The sequence below is a fragment of the Sinocyclocheilus grahami genome, unplaced genomic scaffold (assembly GCF_001515645.1).
Source record: "Sinocyclocheilus grahami isolate Dianchi unplaced genomic scaffold, SAMN03320097.WGS_v1.1 scaffold362.1, whole genome shotgun sequence".
Taxonomy (NCBI): Eukaryota; Metazoa; Chordata; class Actinopteri; order Cypriniformes; family Cyprinidae; genus Sinocyclocheilus; species Sinocyclocheilus grahami.
Window position 1 is genome coordinate 187,363 of NW_015505541.1, and position 21,292 is coordinate 208,654.

The window sequence follows — 21,292 nt, forward strand, 5'->3', positions numbered from 1 at the left end:
TTTTATCCCCCTTGTTTTAAAAGAAAATCTATTTTTTTCCCCAACCTGTAAACTTTACTACATCAGGCTAAAACAACAAATACAACACAAGCTCAGCAGCCTTCCCATAAAGCATTTTTTTTTGTTTTTTGTATTTTTTTTTTAAATAAGGGATTTTATTGATAACGTCAAAACGTATCACTCATCCCCTAGGTCTAACAAGGGGTACATTGATAGATGCTTCAAAAACATTCCTTTACGGAAAAGTAACAAATATTTAGAAAGGCAAACCACTCGGGACAATTCAGCTAAGGGTAAGTTCTAAGCAGGCTTTAAGATATTCGACAAAAAAGTATATTTTAGCAGTGCTAGGAGCTGTATGTCTCATTCAACCCTTTGGATATCCACCTGGAGGGATTGCAGACATGGGTTCAAAAAAACAAAACAAAAACAAAGCAAGTCCTTAAGTTGCAAAGCTGCCTCATTTTGGGTTTAAATCATCGTTTGTTGTTGTTGCGTGTGCCAGGACGCAAGATGGACGAACAGAGTCGGAGAGGGAGGGAGAGTAAAAACAAGTGTTCTTCCCGTAACAGGCATCCCTCTCTCTTGTAAACCTGGCGGAGGTTTCTTCAGGCGTGGAATCGAGGGTTGACATTCACTGAAAGAGATTGATCAAGGTGGTTTGGGGCGATTGAGGTACACAAAAAACAACAAGAAACAGACCATTGCTGTAACTCTCCCTCCCCTCTGAGGAGAACCGGGGATCCGCTGTTTAGCTGTCCTCCCCACGGGGCTTCTTCCGGGAACGCAGTTCCTCCGGCTCAGACTCCGAGCTCGAGTCGGAACCACCGTCGAAGGCCGATACAGCGCTGCCCTTGGGATTGGTGTACAGGCTGCTGTCTGAAGAGGAGTAGTTGGCCTGCAGCTGTGTGGTCCCCTTGACTTTCTCCAGTGCCCGTACTGGAAATTAAAAAGAGAAGACGACACATTCTTCATTCTTTTTGCCTGAAATCATATGGTGTATGAGGCACAATGGAACTACAACAGCCAAATTGGACTTAGATCAGCATGACCAGATGACAAAAGTGAGGAGTAACGCAGCGACACCCACCTTGTTGCTCCAGCAGAGCGTTCTGCCTCTTCAGGTCGTCGATGTCCTGCTGGTGTGTGTGGTTTTTCCGTCGCATGTACTGGATGTACTCTGTGGCTTTGTCTAGGATTTGAGCTCGGGATGCCTGTTTGATAGATTGCTGTCAGCAACAAATGAAAAACTAGAATTTGACGCAAGGAATGCAGTTACATTGCACACATATTAACCCAAACAAATCCTAAAGCCCAAAGTATACTTTGTTTTTGTACGCGTACGCTAGCATATGAGTACAGTTGAACGCGTACCCTTTCGAAGTATCCTCCATTTAATGTTGTGTGCGAATGCGGGCGGTCGACATGTGCTATAGAAAGCTTCATCCATGTCCAGCGCCTGCTCTACTTTCGCCCATAATTCATAACCGATGATAACACATTTCTTTGAAGTCTTTTAAACCAAAGCTGGACAATCCCATTCCCTCTCACTCACAAGTGCTTGTCAATGCGCCCGTCTGTTGTTGTTGCAGTCACCACTATTTTGTTTTTGTTCCGTCTCTTTAGTTTCGTTTTCTACTGTGAAACAACGGCCTGGGACAGCGTTACGAAATTCACATCACGCGGACTGTATGCTGTTCCTCGCGCACGTGTAAAAAGTGAAGTATACTTGGGGCTTAACAATTCCTAATGAAAACACTACACATTTACTACACTACACAAATAGCTACACATTTAGAAAATTCTGGCCAACACTGATAAGCCAAAAATGTTCATGTTATGACCGATAACCAATAAATGGCTGAAAACTCAACAAAATGTGTCTACACAATGAAAATTCGAAACACTTAAAAATATTAAATTAAACGCTGACATCACAACATTATAATTTACAGTACAAATAGATATACTAAAGATTTGTTAAAGATTACATTTAACAGCATTATTCAATTATTAATCATGCTTTTAAAGATTATATCAGCCAATAACCAATATATTGTGCATTCCTAGTCATGTGACTAGAAATACAGCTCTATCATAGCAGTCAAAAATTACTTCTACATTCTTGAAACATCTATTTCCGATAAGAAACACAAGAGGAAGGCGTAACCGCATTTCCCCTTGTAATGGCTTCCTGGCACCACGCCTGTACCAGGATCACATCGATCAGTCTGGTCCTACTCTGCTCCCAATTCTCATAATGCTTTTCATTCACAGCTCAACATGGAAATCCCATGCTAATCATCTCATTAAAACCTTTAAAGTCATCGCATTCAACAAACATATTCAGTGTAACAGCAGACATTTCATTAACAAAAAGCACATGAAACAAACATCCTTTATGCCTACTTATTCTCCTCATGGTTTTACCAGTGACATTCACCAACCTTTTCCCCTTGCAAGGCGGGAACGGAATCCCGAAGGCTGTGAAAGCTGTCTTTGATGTGGTCCCTACGTTTGCGCTCCAGCGCATTGTGATGTGCCCGTTTGTCTGCCTGCAATGAGAGAATCACAGTGGCTTCAGCCGCTTCGCTGGCCATGGTGCCATTGGCTTATAGTGTAATAAAGAAACATTTATAGCTTGACTAATAAACACTGTAGTAATACAGACCATTAAAAAATAGATTCTATTGTTTCGTCTTTAAGTGATCATGACAATTGTAATAGAGACAAGTTACATAAGGAGTGTTTTTTTTATTATAGCTTATTCTTCTGGACTATGTTGGTCAGAACATACTTAGCTATTTTTAGGACAACGACTGCAATTGTACTATCCCTCAAAAAGTCTCTCCGTTGGGTCTCATTTTAGTACCCTGAGACCGTTGCTCTGAGAAAACAACATGGCCACTGGAGTCCAATGTCACTGGGGTTGGCCAAGACACTGTTATTACATAAAAGCACAGCTGTAAAACCGGTTTTGAATCCAGTGACTCATTAACAAGTACCTCTTTTGCATTACGTGGAAAAAGCAGCAAAACGAAAGCAGTTATCCGAATGCTGAAGTACCACCGGGCAGCACTAAGACATTCCAGCGTCTATGCGCCACCTAGAAGGGCGAGGTGTGGCCATAGATCCAGGCTGTCTGTCTAATGTCTAAAATGTTACACGGTACACTGCCAATGTCAGGATCGAGTTACATGCACGTGAGGTGGCCAAGTGCTCAACATGTCAAGAGTTATTCTCCTGTACTCGAGTATAGTGAAAACTATCCATGTGGTTTCTCCACAATTCTGCCATAAAAAGCACAATGTCTCCACAAAATTAATGGTATGAAGGGCTATAAATTACATAAAAAAGCAAAATGACGAGTACTTTGGCTGAGGAAGGCTTTCTCTAAATAGTCAACAGCATGTGCTCCTCCTGTTGTCTTATGATTTCAACATCCTGATAAAAAAAACTATTTCCTCCCAGCACAAAAAGAAAGGGGAGATAAACAGGACTTTGGGGACATTGCAGACCTTATGTCTCCAGTCTGCCCAATGAAAACTCAAGGCTAGTAAAAACAAGCCTGCTTTGTGATGAGTGCTATTTTAAGCATCTTGCTATGAACCCAATCGACACACCTTTCACACTGAGCAGTCACTACTTAAAGTGATAGATGACTCAAAAATAAAGCTTTTGTCATCATTTACCCCCCCCCCCCCAATGTCATTCCAAATGAGTATAAGTTTCTACTGTGGAACACAAACCCATTTTTAAGCATTCAGTGGAAGTCAGTGAGGTCCAAATTTAATTTGGACTACATTAACTTGCATTGTATGGACAAAAACAGTTGAAACATTCTTCAAAATATCTTCTTGTTTTAAAATCATAAAGGTTTGGAATGACATGAATGTGAGTAAATGACGACAGACATTCATCCCTTTAACATCAAAACATGTTTATAGGTTGGGAATTCAAAAAATGGCAATGCAAATTACACTACTGTACTGTTGAAGTCAATGATCTAGTCTCAGTTTTAATCTAGGGTGTGAAGGGATCTACAAACCCATTTTCTAGTTAAACAGAGCATCCCAAGTACAAGCTGAGCAAACAGGTTAGGGCTGCACGTGGTACTTTAAAAGTCCTTGTGCAGAAAATGGGTAAAAATGAGCTTTGAGTTGACACTTTAAACATTTAAAATATATGCCAAAATCATTATGGTTAGTTAACACAGACTGTGGTCCCATCTCCACAAAATCTCAAGGAATTTCCAAATGCATTGAAAGCTATAACAGCATAATTTTAAAGTGATATTAAGTGACCTAAGGAGATGGTCAGGCTTTTTTTAGTTTTTGAAAATGGCCTAATGTGGATTTTAATCCATTTAATTATTTTACGCAGTTTCTGACTGCAGACATTTAAGTTTTAACTTGGTCACATCATTTAAATGAAGCACTCAGCAATGTACTCTATGCCACCTCTGCATTTCTACACTACATATTCTCTTTAAAGATGCTTGTTCATTAAGCAGCAGGTTCATGCACTTGTTCAGGCCTCTGGGATATAGTGATGTGTAATGGTGAACAAAAGCATTATGCTTTAATAAAAGGACCATCACACAAATGCATGAGTAATGTAAGGTGTGAAAGCTTAAGAAATCAACTGCCTGAAAACCTCACTGCCCAGACTGGAAATTTTAGTTTACTTCAAATTATATTTCAATAAAACATAAAACTGCATCATCATCAACCCCTTCATCTGGTTTCAAATCTGCATGACTTTAACACACAACATATATAATATTTAACAGAGAATATCAGGGACTGACAGACTCAGTCACCTTCATGGCATCATTTCTCATTCTGCATTTCACAGAAAAAAAATTATCATACAGATTTGGAACAATATGATGGTGAACAAGAGGCTGGCTAACCGCACACTGATCCACTCAAGACTGGAAAAGTCTACAAAAACATTTTTTAATTTTATGAATTGCATCGTGCAAAAAGTGCAAAGTGCATGTGAATTAAAAACAGATGGACACAGCAAGCAAGCAAGCAAGCAGACGTTTCAGCACATTGCTATCTTATATGATGCTAACAATATGATGGTAAATCAAAGTTTATTTTGGGGATAAAAAAAATTCCAATTAGTTCATACATGCCAGTTTAAGTTTCATATATATATATATATACACATAAGTGTTTATATGTATACATGTGTCTTATGTTCATTTGAATTTTTGTTTTGTTTTGTCTGTTTATTAATGCTTTGGCAATGCACAACAAAATTACTTTGAAAACTGAAAAGGGGGATGTTCCATAGGTTGAGGATTAATATTTAATGTTGCTTATTTATTCATACACAGTCTAATCTAACAAAAACAAGATCTCATTGGGGTGAAATGCATATATTACAATGGAAGCCCTGCCGTCTTATTACCATCGTCCAACTAATACGCAACATACACTGCTAGCGTCGCGACACACTAGAACGCTCGACGGAAGAGAATCCGTTCGCCGATTATAACGCGAGCGTTCTGGCGCATCGCGCGCTCGCAGCGTAGATGCGGTTCTCACGTCCCTCCCTTCCTCCTGCAGCAAGTGCCCTGCTGTAGAGCACGGAGCTCCCTGAACCGACTCAAAACAAGCTGACTGTGTGCTCATTCACTCCACCACATCTACCCCCTTTTAGGCTTGATTCTATCTTGTTTTGTCGTCCACCGATGCAAATTAGTTACGGCCGTTCAGTACCTACCCGGAAATAAATTGTAGCTAATCTCAAAAAGAGAAGCAATTTTCGGCATTAAAGGCTAAACTGGATTAATTGCTCCGCTTATTACGCACCCCAGAGTGAAATCTCGGCGATTCTTCCTGTAAGAAAACAGAACAGAAAAGTACAATTGTAGATACTTAACTGGCTATTGATGGATGCAATGCACTGTTTTACTACATAGAATCGTAAATGTAAATAACTTATATGGAGACAAGTATAAACTCGAGCCCCGTGGGTAATTGCTCATGTGGCTTGATATTCTCAGTAAACTGGCTGTTAAATGAATTCAAACGCTAGGATGGCTAACTAGCTAACAGGCTAGCCTCGTATTGAGGCTCAAGTATCGAAAATACAAGGTTTCATTCTCATACATGCAGAGTACAAACACTAATAACTATACTCACATCACTATCGACCTCGATATCATCGTTGTCGCTCATTCTTCGGCGAAGATTAATGAATTTACACGAAATGTTGTTTTCAACACAACATGAAATGGGGCCCAAATGAACAAACAGGAGAGATTCACTGCTTACACGAAACGAGATCAACGGACTCTCCACACGTGACTCGCCTACACACGGACATTTACCGTAGCGTGTCACGCTGGTGATTGCGGCGCAAGGGATTATGGGATTTGTTGTTTTTTAGAACTACGTGGTCAGTCGATGTAACGTAGAAACTATAATATACAACTACAACACCAAGTCAGCATTTCGGAGTTGCGTCTCTACTTCGCGTTGAAGGAAAGCCCTTTTAATGAGAATGCTTCATGGTAATTGTAGTTTATTTTTTTGTCGCGCTACAAGCAAGACACGTGGAAAGTGCTCAATGCTGTTCGTGACTAATATGGTGATTACTAATGCTACAAATATTTGTGAGTAATCAACAACAATACAAACCAAAAACATATGTACTATTAAATAGATGAATAGGGATTACAATTTAAAACAACAACAAAACAACATCTAAATAAGCTTAATTCCTACACACTTATTTAGTTACCCTTCTGGAATAATAGCTACATTTTGATTTCTATTACCGTATTGGCCCGAATATAAGACGACCCTGATTATAAGACGAGCCCCCTTTTTCCAGATGTACCTTTTGGAAAAAGGCTTTTTAAAAACCAAATCTTGTTTTTTCTCAGTAAAACACATTTTGTCTTCAAATATTTTCATATTGCATATTTTTCCTATTTTAATTTTTTATTTGAAAGTATGGTAAAAACTGGTAAAATGTAACAACAATCACATAAAAAAAATATACACTTAAAAAAAAAAACCCAGGTAGCCCATCTGAATTAGGACATTCACGACTCTTGCAGCTGTAGGGTTTTCTTTTTCTTTTGTTTTTACTCGCCATCTTTACAACACGCATTACATTACGTATTTCATGGCACACTGGTTTCATGCGTATTTGGCGCCACCTATTGTTGTGGGTGTATTATTGACATGTCAAAGTCTAGACCCTGAATATAAGACGACCGCGTTTTTTCAGATGTATTTCCAAGAAAAAAACATCGTCTCATATTCGGGTCAATACGGTAATATATTTTAGATACTCAAACAAAGCAAGTGTAAAAAAACATCAATCTGTCTCTCTTTTGAACTAATCATGAGGTTCAGAAAATAAATTCACAGATTTAAAAAAAATCAACTACATGACCAGAAATGAAAAATATTTACAAAATCTCTGAAAGTAACAACAGCATTGTTTTTGCTGTTATGACTGTGATTGTATTTTTAATTACAAATTAAATAGTTAACTTAAATCTAAAAATCTTAAATCTAAATCTAAAAAATGTCTAAATAATATTGTTCATAATCTGACATACTATATAAAGATGCATTTGTTGACAATAAAAAAATACACTTTGTGTAATGACCAAAAAGGCCACATATCACATACATAGGTCAAATACAGCTGACTATTATCAAATGGCACCTTCTAGTATTTCATGAGCCCACATAACTTTTATATATCTTTCAGAGATATGATTTCAAATTAAATTCTGTTCTGTATGGGCTATAAATCAACAGTCAACAAAACTCAACTCTCAGACTTCCTAAAAGCAAGACAGATAGTATATTTTTCCCTCTCTCCTCAAAATAGTGCTACAGATAAGGAGCTTAAACAGTGGATTATATGAGCTGCTGGATCAGTAAAAGGGTAAAAACAAGCACATAGTTGTGTTCACTCCCCCACAAGGTCAGAGTACCAAATAGGGGGACTTGTGCAAACACACAACTACTGTCACTCACCCTTTCTCACAAGCATATCTTTATTCTGACACACCCTATACCAGAACAGTAAGGACCCTTTAAATGAGACAGTCTGAATGAATAACCCAATTTTCTGCTGTAATTGGGATTAAAATTCATTATAAACTAACTTCTTGTTTACTCATCCTGCTGCATTAAATTATTCCATTTTAAAATTCTTCATATAAGCCGTGCACATTTTGGAAGCCATATTGTCAAAGATTGTTCATGGGGTGTCAATACTGGGAATACGTTGCAGTCCTAAGGGCAAAACCCCTTTCAGTCATTAGTAATGATCCATTTTTGCACTCTCAACTGTCTGTTTTCTAAACACTAGTAGTGGCTGTGGAGAAGGAAACAGACTACAGGAGACTCAAGCCGGGATGAATGTTAACCGCCCTAAAAAGCAGCTTTGTCTATGTGGCAGCTCGCATATGAGCTCAGACAATCTGCGTGACCCACCAGCACCCTTCCCCCATACCTCCTCAGGGGTGCTCTGCTTCACTGCAGGATTAAAATCTCCCACCCTGTTCACTTTCTGAGAAATGCAATGCCGGTGTATGTATATAAATGCACACGTTATATCAATCAAATACAAAAATATGTGTACTGTCATAACACTGTATAATGTAATAAGTACCATTATAAAAGCTTGCAAGTATTTTAAAAAATGACAGTTCATAACATGGATAATGTTAGTTATTTAATTTTGTTATACCATAAAGTATAGTGGAACTTTCAGATCATTTTCTGTTTTAAACATGTAATGTTTATAGACAGTGTATTTAATATTCAACACTAGATAGCAGTATAATTATGCTTTATGGTTAGAAGATGTTCAGCTGTTTAAAAAATATTTGACTAATCCACATTTGTTGGTAATTATAGGCTATTTAAAATAATATTGTGTAATAATACATTAAAATATCTAACTGATCGATTCATTAGTTGTACTGTCATTGATGATAACATTTTAAAGAAAATATCTAACCGATCTTGCTTCTTTAGCCTACTAGCCTACTGTTAAATGTAATATTATATAATAGTATAATAATAGTACTACATAAAAATGCATTCAAATATCTAACTGATATTAGCCTAGTTACCTCGTCGCGCTAGTCGTTGTACTATTCTTTGAAACGACAGGGGTCGACTCGGAGTAATTGCCCTCTTAAACCCAGGAAACAGTTGAGAAGAAGTAGCAAACTCGGTGTCTTGCCTAGACCTGATGAATAGATTCATTTCTTTCTAAACATATTAGGCCTAGTGTGTGTTCATTTGGAGGAGACACGTGAAGATGTTTATTTTTAGTAGGCCTACACCTCACCATACTCGCATTACAAAAGAATCAAAGAACAATTTAAAACCCCGTAAAGTTTTAGATTAGTTGTGCCATTAGAACTAAATATTGTATATGGATATAATATGTATGAAACTAATAAAACTAAATTGATTGGTTTATGTGAAGTAGTATGGAGTACTAGGCCTACTTCTTGGTTTTTTTAAAGGTGGCGCCGACTTCTGGTCCGGAGTGTGTTACAGTTTAAAATCTATTCATCAGCCTTTTTTCTCTAATAAAATCGAAGAAAGCTTTACTATTTGTCTCACTAGACCATTTTATTACAGCCTTAATATTTAATTCCTGAACTTTGCTTATTTCTTCTATCATGCTTCTTTTCCTCTTCGTATTTAGGCTACTACATTCAATAATTATTTACAGTCTCCTCAACCTGACATTTTTCACATAAACCATCTGGGTGTTTTCCTACTATTTTGAGAGTGTGGTTAAAATAGAATGCCCTAAACTTATTCAGTTGTAAATAAACTCTTATTTCTTTGGTTTACCTATAGCCTAGCCTAGGCCTATATCTTACTTTTTGATTGACCTTAATTAAACTGTAAAGAAATCTACCCCTTTTTTCATTGTCCCGTTTTACTTGCCATTCTTCTATTGCTTTATTTCCGATTAATACCTTGATTTCTGATTTACTTAAAGGGGTCATATGATGCGATTAAATTTTTTCCTTTCGCTTTGGAGTGTTACAAGCTCTTGGTGCATAAAGAAGATCTGTAAATTTGCAAAGACTAAAGTCTCAAATCCAAAGAGATATTCTTTATAAAAGTTAAGAGTCAGCCACACTTACCTAAAACGGCTCGTTCTAACACCCCCCCACATATCTACCTCACTATGTGGGAAGATTTGCATAACGCCGCCCAAATGTTCACGCAAAGAAAGAAGGTGTAACTTTTATTCTCAATGTAGTACTGTTGCCGCTGCCGCCATGTCGTGGAGACACTGTGTCAAAGTACCTCGAGAGCGTTTCGAAAACATAAGGAACCGATGTCATACACCGATCGGTCTGCACACGCAAACAAAGCCAAACCCTAGATATTTTAGGCAATATAGAAATCCTGGCCAGGATGCGTCCGGGAAAAATGGCACGTATGGTCACCCTAATATATACTGTATGTGCTGGAACTTATTCACTGAAATCTTATTTTGACTTGTAGGCCTACTTGCAATATTCTAAAGAGAATATCTTGGTAGATTTGAAAGATCTTAAGCTCTTTAGAACTGATTCAGAGTCAGAACAGATTAAATATTTCCAGGTTTATATTCCTCACTTCAATGCCTGGAGTATCGCCATCATTTCTACTTTTATAGACTCCCAAATTATTTGATGTTTGCTTTACTCTAATAATTTTCTTTTCTGGAACTAAAAAAGCAGCCCCAGTTGTCTGATGCTCAGTCTTTTGAACCATCTGTAAATACTTGTATATAATATATTGTAAAAAAAAAAAAAAAGGAATATTTACATTTGAGTTTCATTAAATTGCCATCCCTACAGTAAATTCTGGTATCTCTTGTTCTTTGAAACCACAATAATGGGGAAGACTGCTGACTTGGCAATAGTCCAGAAGACAATCATTGACACCCTCCACAAAGAGGGTAAGTCACAGAAGGTCATTACTGAAAGGGGTAGCTGTTCATAGAGTGCTGTATCAAAGCATATTAAATGCAAAGTTGACTGGAAGGAAGAAATTGTGTAGGAAAAGGTGCACAAGCAACAGGGATGACCGCAAGCTTGAGAATACTGTCAAGCAAAGCCGATTCAAACACTTGGGAGGGGACTGAAGCTGGAGTCAGTGCATCAAGAGTCACGACATTCAGATATTTTCAGGAAAAGGGCTACCAAGCCACTTCTGAAACAGAAACAATGTCAGAAGCATCTTACCTTGGCTAAGGAGTAAAAGAACTGGACTGTTGCTCAGTGCTCCAAAGTCCTCTTTTCAGATATTGCCTTTCATTTGGAAATCAAGGTCTGGCGTCTGGAGGAAGACTGGAGAGGCACAGAATCCAAGCTGCTTGAAGTCCAGTGTGAAGTTTGCGAAGTCAGTGATGATTTGGGCTGCCGTGACATCTGCTGGTGTTGGTCCATTGTGTTTTATCAAGTCCAAAGTCAATGCAGCCATCTACCAGGAGATTTTGGAGCACTTTATGCTTCCATCTGCTGATAAACTTTATGGAGATGCTGATTTCCTTTTCCAGCAGGACTTTAGCACCTGCCCACTGTTGCTGAGAATGATATTACTGTGCTTGATTGGCCAGCTAACATGCCTGACCTGAACCCCATTTGGAATCTATGGGATATTTTCAAGAGAAAGATGAGAAACAGTCGATCCAACAATACAGACGAGCTGAAGGCTCAACAGTGCCTCAGCAGTGCCACAGGCTGATCGCTTCCATGCCACATCTCACCGATGCTGTCATTTGTGCTAAAGGAGCCCCGACCAAGTATTGAGTGCATAAATGAACATACTTTAAAGAACATGAACTTCTCTGCTTTGCAAATCCTTTTTTTTTTAATTGATCTTAAATATTCTAATATTTTGAGATACTGGATTTTTGACTTTCGTGAGCTGTAAACTCTAATCATCAAAATTAAAACAACAACAATAGTAGACTATAGAGAAAATGATGAGCTTCACTTTACTGAGATTATTTGCTGCAAACAAAGCAAGAAAGTTTAGCAATCTATGGAATTCCTTTAAATCATTTGAATAGCTGGGACATTAACAGATCACTAAAGATCAGCAAAAAAAAAAAAAAGCCCAGATGTTTGCAGAAGATGTTTACTTACCTTATAGCCTGTTCTCGGTGGTGCTTGGAATTTGAGTCTGATTTGTTAAAACTATACATTATTTTTTAACTATAAAAAAAATGCTGTTAATTTAATTATTTACTGTATAGTAAACTCTTTTAGCTTTTTTTTTTGAGAAAATAAAAAAACCATTTATCCATGCTATATGAATAATCTATGAATCATCATAATGATGTGATATGATAATAATGGCAACTTTGCCATTATTCTCGCTCTCTCTGAATATCACTGGAAATTCCAAATCATTCGAATAATTTCAGTAATTTGAGTACTTGTGCGCATTACTATGTATATATAATATGGACAAACCCAGCAACTGGGTTGTTTTGACCCAGCGGTTGGGTGAAATGTTTAACCCAACCTTTGGGTCAAAACAACCCAATAGCTGTTTGTCCATATTTTACCCAGTGCCAGGTTGTATTTAACCCAGCATTTTTAAGAGAGTATATATATATATATATATATATATATATATATATATATATATATAGTTAGTCATATTAATACATTAAGTTATGAATTAAATATCCAAGTTTGTCCAGTGCTGTATTGCCATTTAACACAGGGCACCATATAGTTGGACAAAGTATTTCCTTATTTTTAATTTGATCTATTTTTCTCTCAGTATTGTGATGACTACTTGTTCCACGGCACTGGGATTGGGTATGATGCCCCTCCTGCTCTACCTGTACAGCCAGGGTATCTCAAACCTGGCAGAATCTGTTCCTTTCACTAGCATCACTGTTGCCCTGATTATGATGATACTTGTGCATTATTGTGATATATATATATATATATATTTTTTGGTAACACTTTACTTGAAGGGGTGTACATAAGACTGACATGACACCTTCATAATCATGACATGACACATGTCATGAATATGAAAGAGGTTTTATGCATGTTTATGACAACTGTCATTATGTTTCATTCACTCAGTTATGTCATTTTTAATGCAAATATGACATTATTTGACCTAACCCTACCCCTACCCTTACCCCTAACATAGCCCATAACAAAGACATCTCAAACAATGTCATCTTTGCATTAAAAATTACATAACTAAGCGAATGGCACTTAATGACAGTTGTCATAAACATGCATAAAAAACCTTCATATTCATGACATGTGTCATGTCATGATTATGTATGTGTCATGTCATGATTATGTATGTGTCATGTCATGATTATGTATGGAATGTCATGATTATGTAGGTGTCATGTCATGATTATGCAGGTGTCACGTCAGTCTTATGCGCACCCCTTCAAGTAAAGTGTAACCTTTTTTTTTAATTAGCTGTTTGATCTCTCATTCTGACGGCACCCATTGGTGAGCAAGTGAGGTAATGATAAATTTCTCTAAATCTGTTCTCATGATTAAACAAACTCATCTACATCTTGAATGCCTGAGAGTACATTTCAGCAAACTATTACTATAACAGGTGAACTATTGCTTTAAAATGTGTTCAATTCTACTTGACCTAACAACCGAAAAAAGTAAAATAAAATAAAATACTGTATTATAAGTATTTAAATTCTAAAAATAACTATTATCTCTTTTTACACAGAAGAGTACACAGCAGTGGAAAGAGCAGCTGAAGAAACCAATGGGCCCTCTAACAGTGACATCTGAGGACACCATAGTGCTTATAAAGCTCAAAATGGACTCAAGAAATTTAGGGCCAACATAATATGGATGCTGGGGCCATGGGGAATGATGAACAATATGCAGGAACAACTACATGTTTTGTTGTTCCTCCTTAAAAACATACGCATAATGCCAAACAGTTTCAGTTCAGAGCATGTTAAAAAATAGTTGACTTTACTGTACAAATGTATTGTTAGAGTTACTGTACAGTTTTTTTTACAACTGAAAACATGTTGAAACATGTATTTTTATGGTTTAGAAACACATTGAATAGTTTTTAAAAAAAATGGACACTTTCAGTTTAAAAAATATAGCACCTGTTTTAAGTCTACTGAAAAAGCAGTTGTGCAACCTCATATTAGACACTGCATTAACAAACCACTTACTGTCTTATTTGGAACTGACTTATTATTTGAGCAATGTATGTATAATACCATTTGTACATTTTGTTTAAGGTTGTACTGTAATGTTGGCATTACTGTTTCAGATTATGTGATTTTCATTTTGGAAATGACTGACCTCATTACTAACAGTTTTTCAGTAATTTATTCATTTTTAACAGTGCTACACAAACTTTATAAATGTTCAAAAACATTTTCATGTGTAATATTTGTCCCATGGTACAGAAAGGTAACACATGCATCAAAACATATCCAGACAAAACCTGATTTTTTACATAAAACCGGAAAACATGATACATCAGAAATGACATTAAAATCATATCCTGATTTGCTAAATAAAAGAAACTATGCATTGCAAAAAAAGCACAATTTACTCATACAAACTAATGCAACATTGAAATGTGTATCCACAATGAGAAATTAAATACATATGAATAGGCTGTATATGATACGGGGTTCACAAATGTGAAAAGATCTCTTTTGTCATGCAGCGTGGAGGGAACTTGGGCGATTCTTTGATTATAATTCAAGCATCCACATTACAAACAATTCACACATACTGTATATTCATGAAGTAACAAAAATAAACAGTTAGCTGGCCTAAACAGCACAGACTGTTTCATAAAACACAGAAAGACCCGCAAAGTATTAGAAACTTCATTTTACTTTATATGTTGGATATTAAATGACTGTACTGGCCTTGCTCTTCATTTTGTTTTTGCACCTCATTTTGTGTGGCAGGTCTTGCACTTGAAATTCATATTCTTATCAGCCTTTCAGGAAAACCTTTTTTTTGTCTTCTTGTCTATGTATTGAATCCTAATTCAGTATTTTCAACACACATCATAGGGTCGCACTAATTGAAAACAATCACATTTACTGGCTCGTCCATAAATATATTTATATAATTAAAGACTCCCAACATCAATCAAACCTCACTCTGTATATAATGATAAAAATAATAACCACATACCCATTTTAGACATGAACTTAAAAAAACATAACACCCAAAACAGCAGTATATTCCTGATTTAATGTGACTCTCCTGTCAAATGCCTTTAAACTAGCAACAGAGCCCGTGCTGTGAAACTCCTGGCATGTAGAGAGGCTGTCCCTCCACTTACAGGACCTAAACTGAGCAAAGATGGGACAATATTGCTAACCTCATCAGCCTCTAGCAGTGTTGACCACAGACACATCTCTCAGCACACACAGGGCAGTGGAGGCTAATGACGACTGTCAGCAGACGGGGAACGGGACGGTGGGGGGCGCTGTACTGGGGGCGGCGGTGATGCTGATTCAGCACGTGGTGCTTCTTTGGGCCGCACAGGAGAAGCACTGGCCGAACGGGACCGACTTCTGGAGCGGTTATGGGATTTGGGGCTATGGGAATGGGAGCGGCTACGAGAACGTGATGTGGAGCGCCCTCGGGAACGAGAACGGGATGAGCTATTTGAACGAGACCGAGTTCTGGATCTATAGGACAAGAGAAAATCAATCAATCAGTCAATCGATCAATCTTCAAAATTTTAGGGTCAATACGTTTTTTTATGTTTTTGAAAGGCGTCTCTTACGCTCACCAACGATGCATTTATTTGATGAAAAATACAGTAAAAACTGTATTAATTTGAAATTTACAATTTTAATATAGTTTGAAATGTATTCTTGTGATGTAAAGCTGAATTACTTTAGTCTCCAGTGTCACATGATCCTTCAGAAATCATTCGAATATGCTGATTTGCTGCTCAGGAAACATTTCTTATTATCAATGTTGACACCAATTGTGCTGCATGATACATTTTTTTTGTTTTGATGAGTAGAAAGTTCAAAAGAACAGACTTTATATGTAGCATCATTTGAAACATTATAAATGTTTACCGTTACTTCTGATCAATTTAATGCATCCTTGGTGGAAAAAAAGCATTAATTTCTTTAAAGAAAATTTTTTTTTTACTGACCCCAAACTTTTTAACAGTATTTTATATGCAAATATTTGTAGTAATAACACAATAATAGAAACATTTATGATAATTTTATTTGCATTTCTTTGTATATTATACTTACGTCTATATATTTATAGAAATAAGAGACATTTATGATTTTATATGCATTTACTTGTATATTATATACTTATGTCTATATATTTTATACACTATTATATATTACATTTATGTCATTAATAATACATGTAAAACTAATAAACGTTAAACATTAACAGACAACTAAAAACAATAATAACTCACTTTTTCCTGGCCGCCTCAACAAGTTTGATTTTCCTTCCATTGATCTCCTTCCCAGAAAGCTTCTCCAGGGCATTTTTTAGATCACTATGAGAGGCAAACTCAACCACACTGTAGAAAGATACAAATATTACACAAAACAGCAAAAAAAGCAGTAGAGTAGCGATCCAGATTCATGCACAAACAGTTCTGCAGGGAGAGTAACAGGAAAGAAAATAGCCAGCTCACCCCTCATTAAGCTTTGGCCGATGGGCATCTGCAAAAGTAACCTCTCCAGCTTGTCTCATGAAATCCTTTAAATCCTACACACAGTACACCAGCATTTTGACTCAGCTAAGCAACTTAGACAATTGTGTTTACACATTTCATGAAGAATCAAAGTAATTGAACTATCAAATTTGGGGTCCGAGAATCTCTCAGCTCATGCTCAAGCCTGGATCATGTTCAATATGCTCCATAACATTAAAATCAGGCTGAAGAAAATTTCGGCACATGCATATCAACAAAAAAAAAATAGGGTACGTGTAGGGATTAGTAATCAGACAGAAAAGAACCGCAGAAAGCGAAAACCAAGCTGACACCTTGGAATAACGTGTTGCGGAGGAGTGAATCGGCCACATTACACGGTCTTATAAATCTCTATTCAAAGCTTTGTGAGGCCAACCCTGGCCTCTAAACGTGGTGTAAACACAAAGACTTCAGTGTCTCATCAGCCAAAATGAATGAGCGCTGGAATGAAAAAGGGGTGGCGTATCAATCAAAAATACTTTTGGCTTGCAATGCTGTAACATTCCCGGACTCCCGTACTACAAGACTAGCAGAGGAAATATGTGGAGCAGCTCATAAAAAGGGCCCCACATTTGATAAAATGAACATTTACATGGCAGATGCATTCTTACCAAAACACAAGTGTATACAGTCTAGTAGAGCACAGGGCTTCCCTCCATCGATCGTACCCTATTTGTGCCGTCCCCTCAAGGGCACTGAGCGTGAACAGCGAGGAAGAGATTATAGACTAATACCTGGGAACGTACCCATCGGGCTGGGGCCATAACCTGGAGATTTTATCCTCAGGACCACCAGAGAGCAGGGTGGGTGAGTATACCGATCGAAGCCTCTCAAATTACCGAACCCCTCGATTGACTGCGTATGCTGTTTCTCTTTTTCTCTCGCTCTCTTTCTGCCCCTCTCTCTCTCTCGCGTTCACTTTCTCTGTCTCTCTCTCTCTCTTTCAGCTCGGCACCGTCACAAATTGCGCTTTGTAGCGGCAGCCGCTGCGTCTAGAGCGAGAGGGCATCACTCACAGAGAGCTCTCATGCGATCGGCGGAGGTCAACTAGGTGTGGGGCACAATGGGAGTGGCTTAAGCAGAGAGAGGGGCCCTGTAGGGGTTAACTCCACCATTAGCGATCTCTTCCATACGACACAACAGTCAGGCTGGCAAATAGAGGGGTGAACAATTGGTTAAAACAGAGGCAAAGTGACTTAACCTCACCGTTTCCTCTTCTCTAGCACTAATGGAGTATTTATTATATGACCTTGAATTTGAAGTTAATCTCAGAATGACAATTTTTGCCATTGTTTTACATTTAATTGGATAGTTAAAGCTATTAAATTAACATAATTCTATTAATATATGAAGGAAATCCTTATTTTTTGTCATTTGCAGTGACTGGGAATATAACTGACTCACCAAAACTTGACAAGAAATCATTGAACACTCACCTGCCAGCTGACTCTCGACGACAAATTCTCCACAATGAGGCGATTCTCTGTGCGCATTGGTGGAGGATTCCTGACAGGTGAAACACTTCCAGTTATTGACTTATTTCTAATGCAGAAAATAAGGCTAAGCTGAACATACTATGTTTACACAACCCTACCTGTGCAAACATTATATAATCTATTGTTTAAAAGTTTTGGGGTCAGCAAGATTTGAAAAAGTTTCTTATGCTCGCCAAGACTGTAAATATACAGTAAAAGCTGTAATATTGTGAAAAAATATTACAATTGTGAAAAACTGCTTTTAGTTTTAATACATTTTCAAATGTAATTGATTCCTGTTATGGCAAAGCTGCACTTTCAGGATCATTATCACATGATCCTTCAGAAATCATTTTAATATGCTGATTTGGTGCTCAAGAAACATTTCTTATTGTCAATTCTTAAAACATTTGCGCTACTTATTATTTTTGCGGAAACCCTGATACATTTTTTAAGGATCTTTTGATAAATAAAAAGTTAAAAAGAACAATTTATTTGAAATATATATATTTTTTTGTTTGTAACAATGTAAAGGTACTTACTGCCAGTTTTGATCCATTTAATACATCCTTGCTGACTACAGCTATTAAATACTTACCAAAGAAAATCTTACTGAACCAAACTTTGAATATTCAAGAAAGATTGACCCCTACCTCCGGCTGTCCTGGGAGCCTCGAGCATACCGACCAGGAAAACGTCCTCCACTGCCACCACGGCCTCGGCCCCCACGCAGACGGACACGGGCATGTTCAATGGTCACCCTGCAATCAAAACATCCCTCATACATGTGTCTGCCTCTGCCAAGTCTCAATTCTCTCCAAGGCTTCATCTTTTCCTCTCCCTAAACATTCTTAGGAAGATTTTCCTTACCCTTGTTATTTTTGGTCTGCTCACTGAGGCAATTCAAGCTGTTTTGAAATAATATGAATTGAAAAAAACAATATACAAATAGAAACTGATTAAAAATATACCTCTCATTGCAGAGCTCTTTCCCATCAAGCTCATAAACAGCATCCTCTGCATCTCTCGGATCATCAAATTCCTGCAAGAAACAATCAAAGATTTACATGTGAATATTATATACCACAGAGGTTTAGTGACGTGTTGCCATTCTTGATCTCTAGTTTATTTTTCCTAATTACTTTTTTTTTTTACTTAATATTACTTATTCAATATTCATAAAATTCAATTTTGTTCAAATTTGTTAACTGCTTAGTTCACTCTTGCAATTTTATAAAAATATTATATACACTACAGTTCAAATGTTTGGGGTCAGTAAGATTGTTCTTTTAAACTTTCTATTCATCAATATTCTCTGAAATAATTACGGTTTCTAAAAAAATTGATGCTAGAAATGTTTCTTGAGCGCCAAATCTTTATATTACAATGATTTCAGAAGGATCATGCAGTCACTGAAGACTGAAGTAGTAGTGCCTGCTAAAAAAAAAATCAGCTTTGCCACAGGAATAGATTATGGTTTAACGTATATAAAAACATAAAAGTTATTTTAAATAGAAAAAAATGTCAATATTACTGTTTATACTGTGTAAATGCAGCCTTCCAGTGATCCTAAGAGACTTCCCCCAAACGGTGCTTTATTTGGGGTAATTTTTTTTTATTATATTTACATATATATATATATATATATAAAGAGAGCTGTCTACCACCATAGGAGAAGGCTGTCAAGCAACGCTATGTAGGCAGCTCAGTAGGCTTTCTAACGCAGCCCACATGCTATTATTATCCACCTTATTCTTCACGTAAAAATGGACGCAGCCATTTGTAAATTTGATGAGTCTTGCTTCCGGTCTCATTTGCTTCCAGCTATTTTTAGCTGTACAGAACCGCTCGTTTTGCTGCTTGATACTGCAAACGGTGTGTCTTACCATATTATTTTAGCGTATCATATTAACTATGAACACAGTGGTTTGTAGTGCCAACAGTTTAACGTTAACTGCACGTTATTTCCCTATAGCGGCTAATCAACCGAACGTTTAGCACATTGGCTTACTTCCGCTTTTAGGAATAAGGTGGATAGTCATTGCGGCTAAAGCACTGCCATGCATAGAACATGATTTTACAATGTTGTTAAATTGTCTACAAAAGGCAAAACGTACTACAAATCCGAAGCCTCTTTTCAGGTCAATGTCCCTGATTTTTCCATAACCCTTGAAGAACCGCTCGACGTCCTTCTCTCGTGCAGAGGGGTTTAATCGACCGATGAAAATACGACAACCGCTCATCCTCCTTAAAACAACAAGTTAAAACAACCATAATATAATGAACATGTCATTCTGCAAGCGTCAAACACCTACGCATTTCTGCAACAATAATGGCTCGAGGCCACAACCAACATCCCGAGAGCGCTTATTAACTGCGGAATCGCCGCACAAAATACAGTCGTTTAAACAATACATCGCTTATAAGCAAGTGTGAAGATGCACTGTCTCACGTACATACCTCTACCTGATGTTTCTCCTCTGAATGTGTCGTGTCTGTGCGAACAGCCCCTCACACAAAATGGAGTCAGTAGTAACGTTAGAACTGCAAGCGACGCTCAGCGCTGTTCTGAGATCAGTTCAGACCACCACCACCACTGTACTGAGTACTGACTGATACACTATGAATACTGTGATTACCCAATAATTTAAATCATTATGTAGCTATCTATGTATTGAGAAATGGTGGAGAACTGGTCATAATAGTTTAATACTATTCGAAATCCATTATGACTGCACTATATCGTAATCACATAATGAGGTAATTTAATTAGCTGCATCGTTCCTTTTGAATCGGCTCTATGAAAGAACTGTTCAAAAGAACCGAAACGCGATAATGAGTCGGAGTTCTCGTACTACTGTAAACTAGACGTATAAAGCTCCAACACTAGATGGCGTTAACGCACAACATTAATTATTTACTAACGGTATCTGCACTTTACCCTCAATACAAAGGAATCCTTTGTCATATGGCAGCACTGATGTAATATAACTATAAAAGTATTTATAGAGTGAACTACAACATGACAAGCGTCAGAATCACAAAATAAATACACCA

The 21,292-nt window shown here is 37.3% G+C and overlaps 2 protein-coding genes across 4 annotated transcripts; both read right to left on the reverse strand.

The window, feature by feature from the left end:
- Positions 1–137: 137 nt before the first annotated feature.
- Positions 138–6,374, reverse strand: LOC107549084 (protein max). 3 transcript variants are annotated; one of them, XM_016230020.1, is made up of 5 exons: positions 6,162–6,374; positions 5,829–5,855; positions 2,448–2,555; positions 1,091–1,229; positions 138–939 (listed from the first exon to the last, which is right to left on the reverse strand). In XM_016230020.1, exons 1-5 carry the CDS (start codon positions 6,195–6,197, stop codon positions 752–754), a joined length of 498 nt encoding a protein of 165 aa, XP_016085506.1. In that variant the 5' UTR covers positions 6,198–6,374; the 3' UTR covers positions 138–751. The 3 variants fall into 3 exon arrangements, with proteins under 3 accessions (XP_016085506.1, XP_016085504.1, XP_016085505.1); XM_016230018.1 differs by having other exon boundaries at positions 1,091–1,214; positions 6,162–6,279; XM_016230019.1 differs by lacking the exon at positions 5,829–5,855 and having other exon boundaries at positions 6,162–6,279.
- Positions 6,375–14,384: 8,010 nt separating this feature from the next.
- LOC107549086 (serine/arginine-rich splicing factor 5-like) lies at positions 14,385–20,807 on the reverse strand. The gene is made up of 8 exons (XM_016230021.1): positions 20,696–20,807; positions 20,353–20,482; positions 19,207–19,277; positions 18,889–18,996; positions 18,197–18,266; positions 16,701–16,774; positions 16,476–16,583; positions 14,385–15,708 (listed from the first exon to the last, which is right to left on the reverse strand). The coding sequence occupies exons 2-8, from the start codon at positions 20,476–20,478 to the stop codon at positions 15,459–15,461; spliced, it is 807 nt and encodes a 268-aa protein (XP_016085507.1). The 5' UTR covers positions 20,479–20,482; positions 20,696–20,807; the 3' UTR covers positions 14,385–15,458.
- Positions 20,808–21,292: the final 485 nt, after the last annotated feature.

Bases quoted from the DNA above. Each gene is read 5' to 3' on its own strand.
- LOC107549084 (XM_016230020.1), bottom strand. From the start codon at position 6,197: ATGAGCGACAACGATGATATCGAGGTCGATAGTGAT. The intron at 5,856-6,161 runs GTGAGTATAGTT...GTTTTCTTACAG, and splicing joins ATATCGAGGTCGATAGTGAT to GAAGAATCGCCGAGATTTCA. The intron at 940-1,090 runs GTGGGTGTCGCT...TTTAATTTCCAG, and splicing joins CGCTCTGCTGGAGCAACAAG to TACGGGCACTGGAGAAAGTC.
- LOC107549086 (XM_016230021.1), bottom strand. From the start codon at position 20,478: ATGAGCGGTTGTCGTATTTTCATCGGTCGATTAAACCCCTCTGCACGA. The intron at 18,267-18,888 runs GTAGGGGTCAAT...TTCACCTGTCAG, and splicing joins GGCTCCCAGGACAGCCGGAG to GAATCCTCCACCAATGCGCA. The intron at 16,584-16,700 runs GTGAGCTGGCTA...ATCTTTCTACAG, and splicing joins CGGCCAAAGCTTAATGAGGG to TGTGGTTGAGTTTGCCTCTC.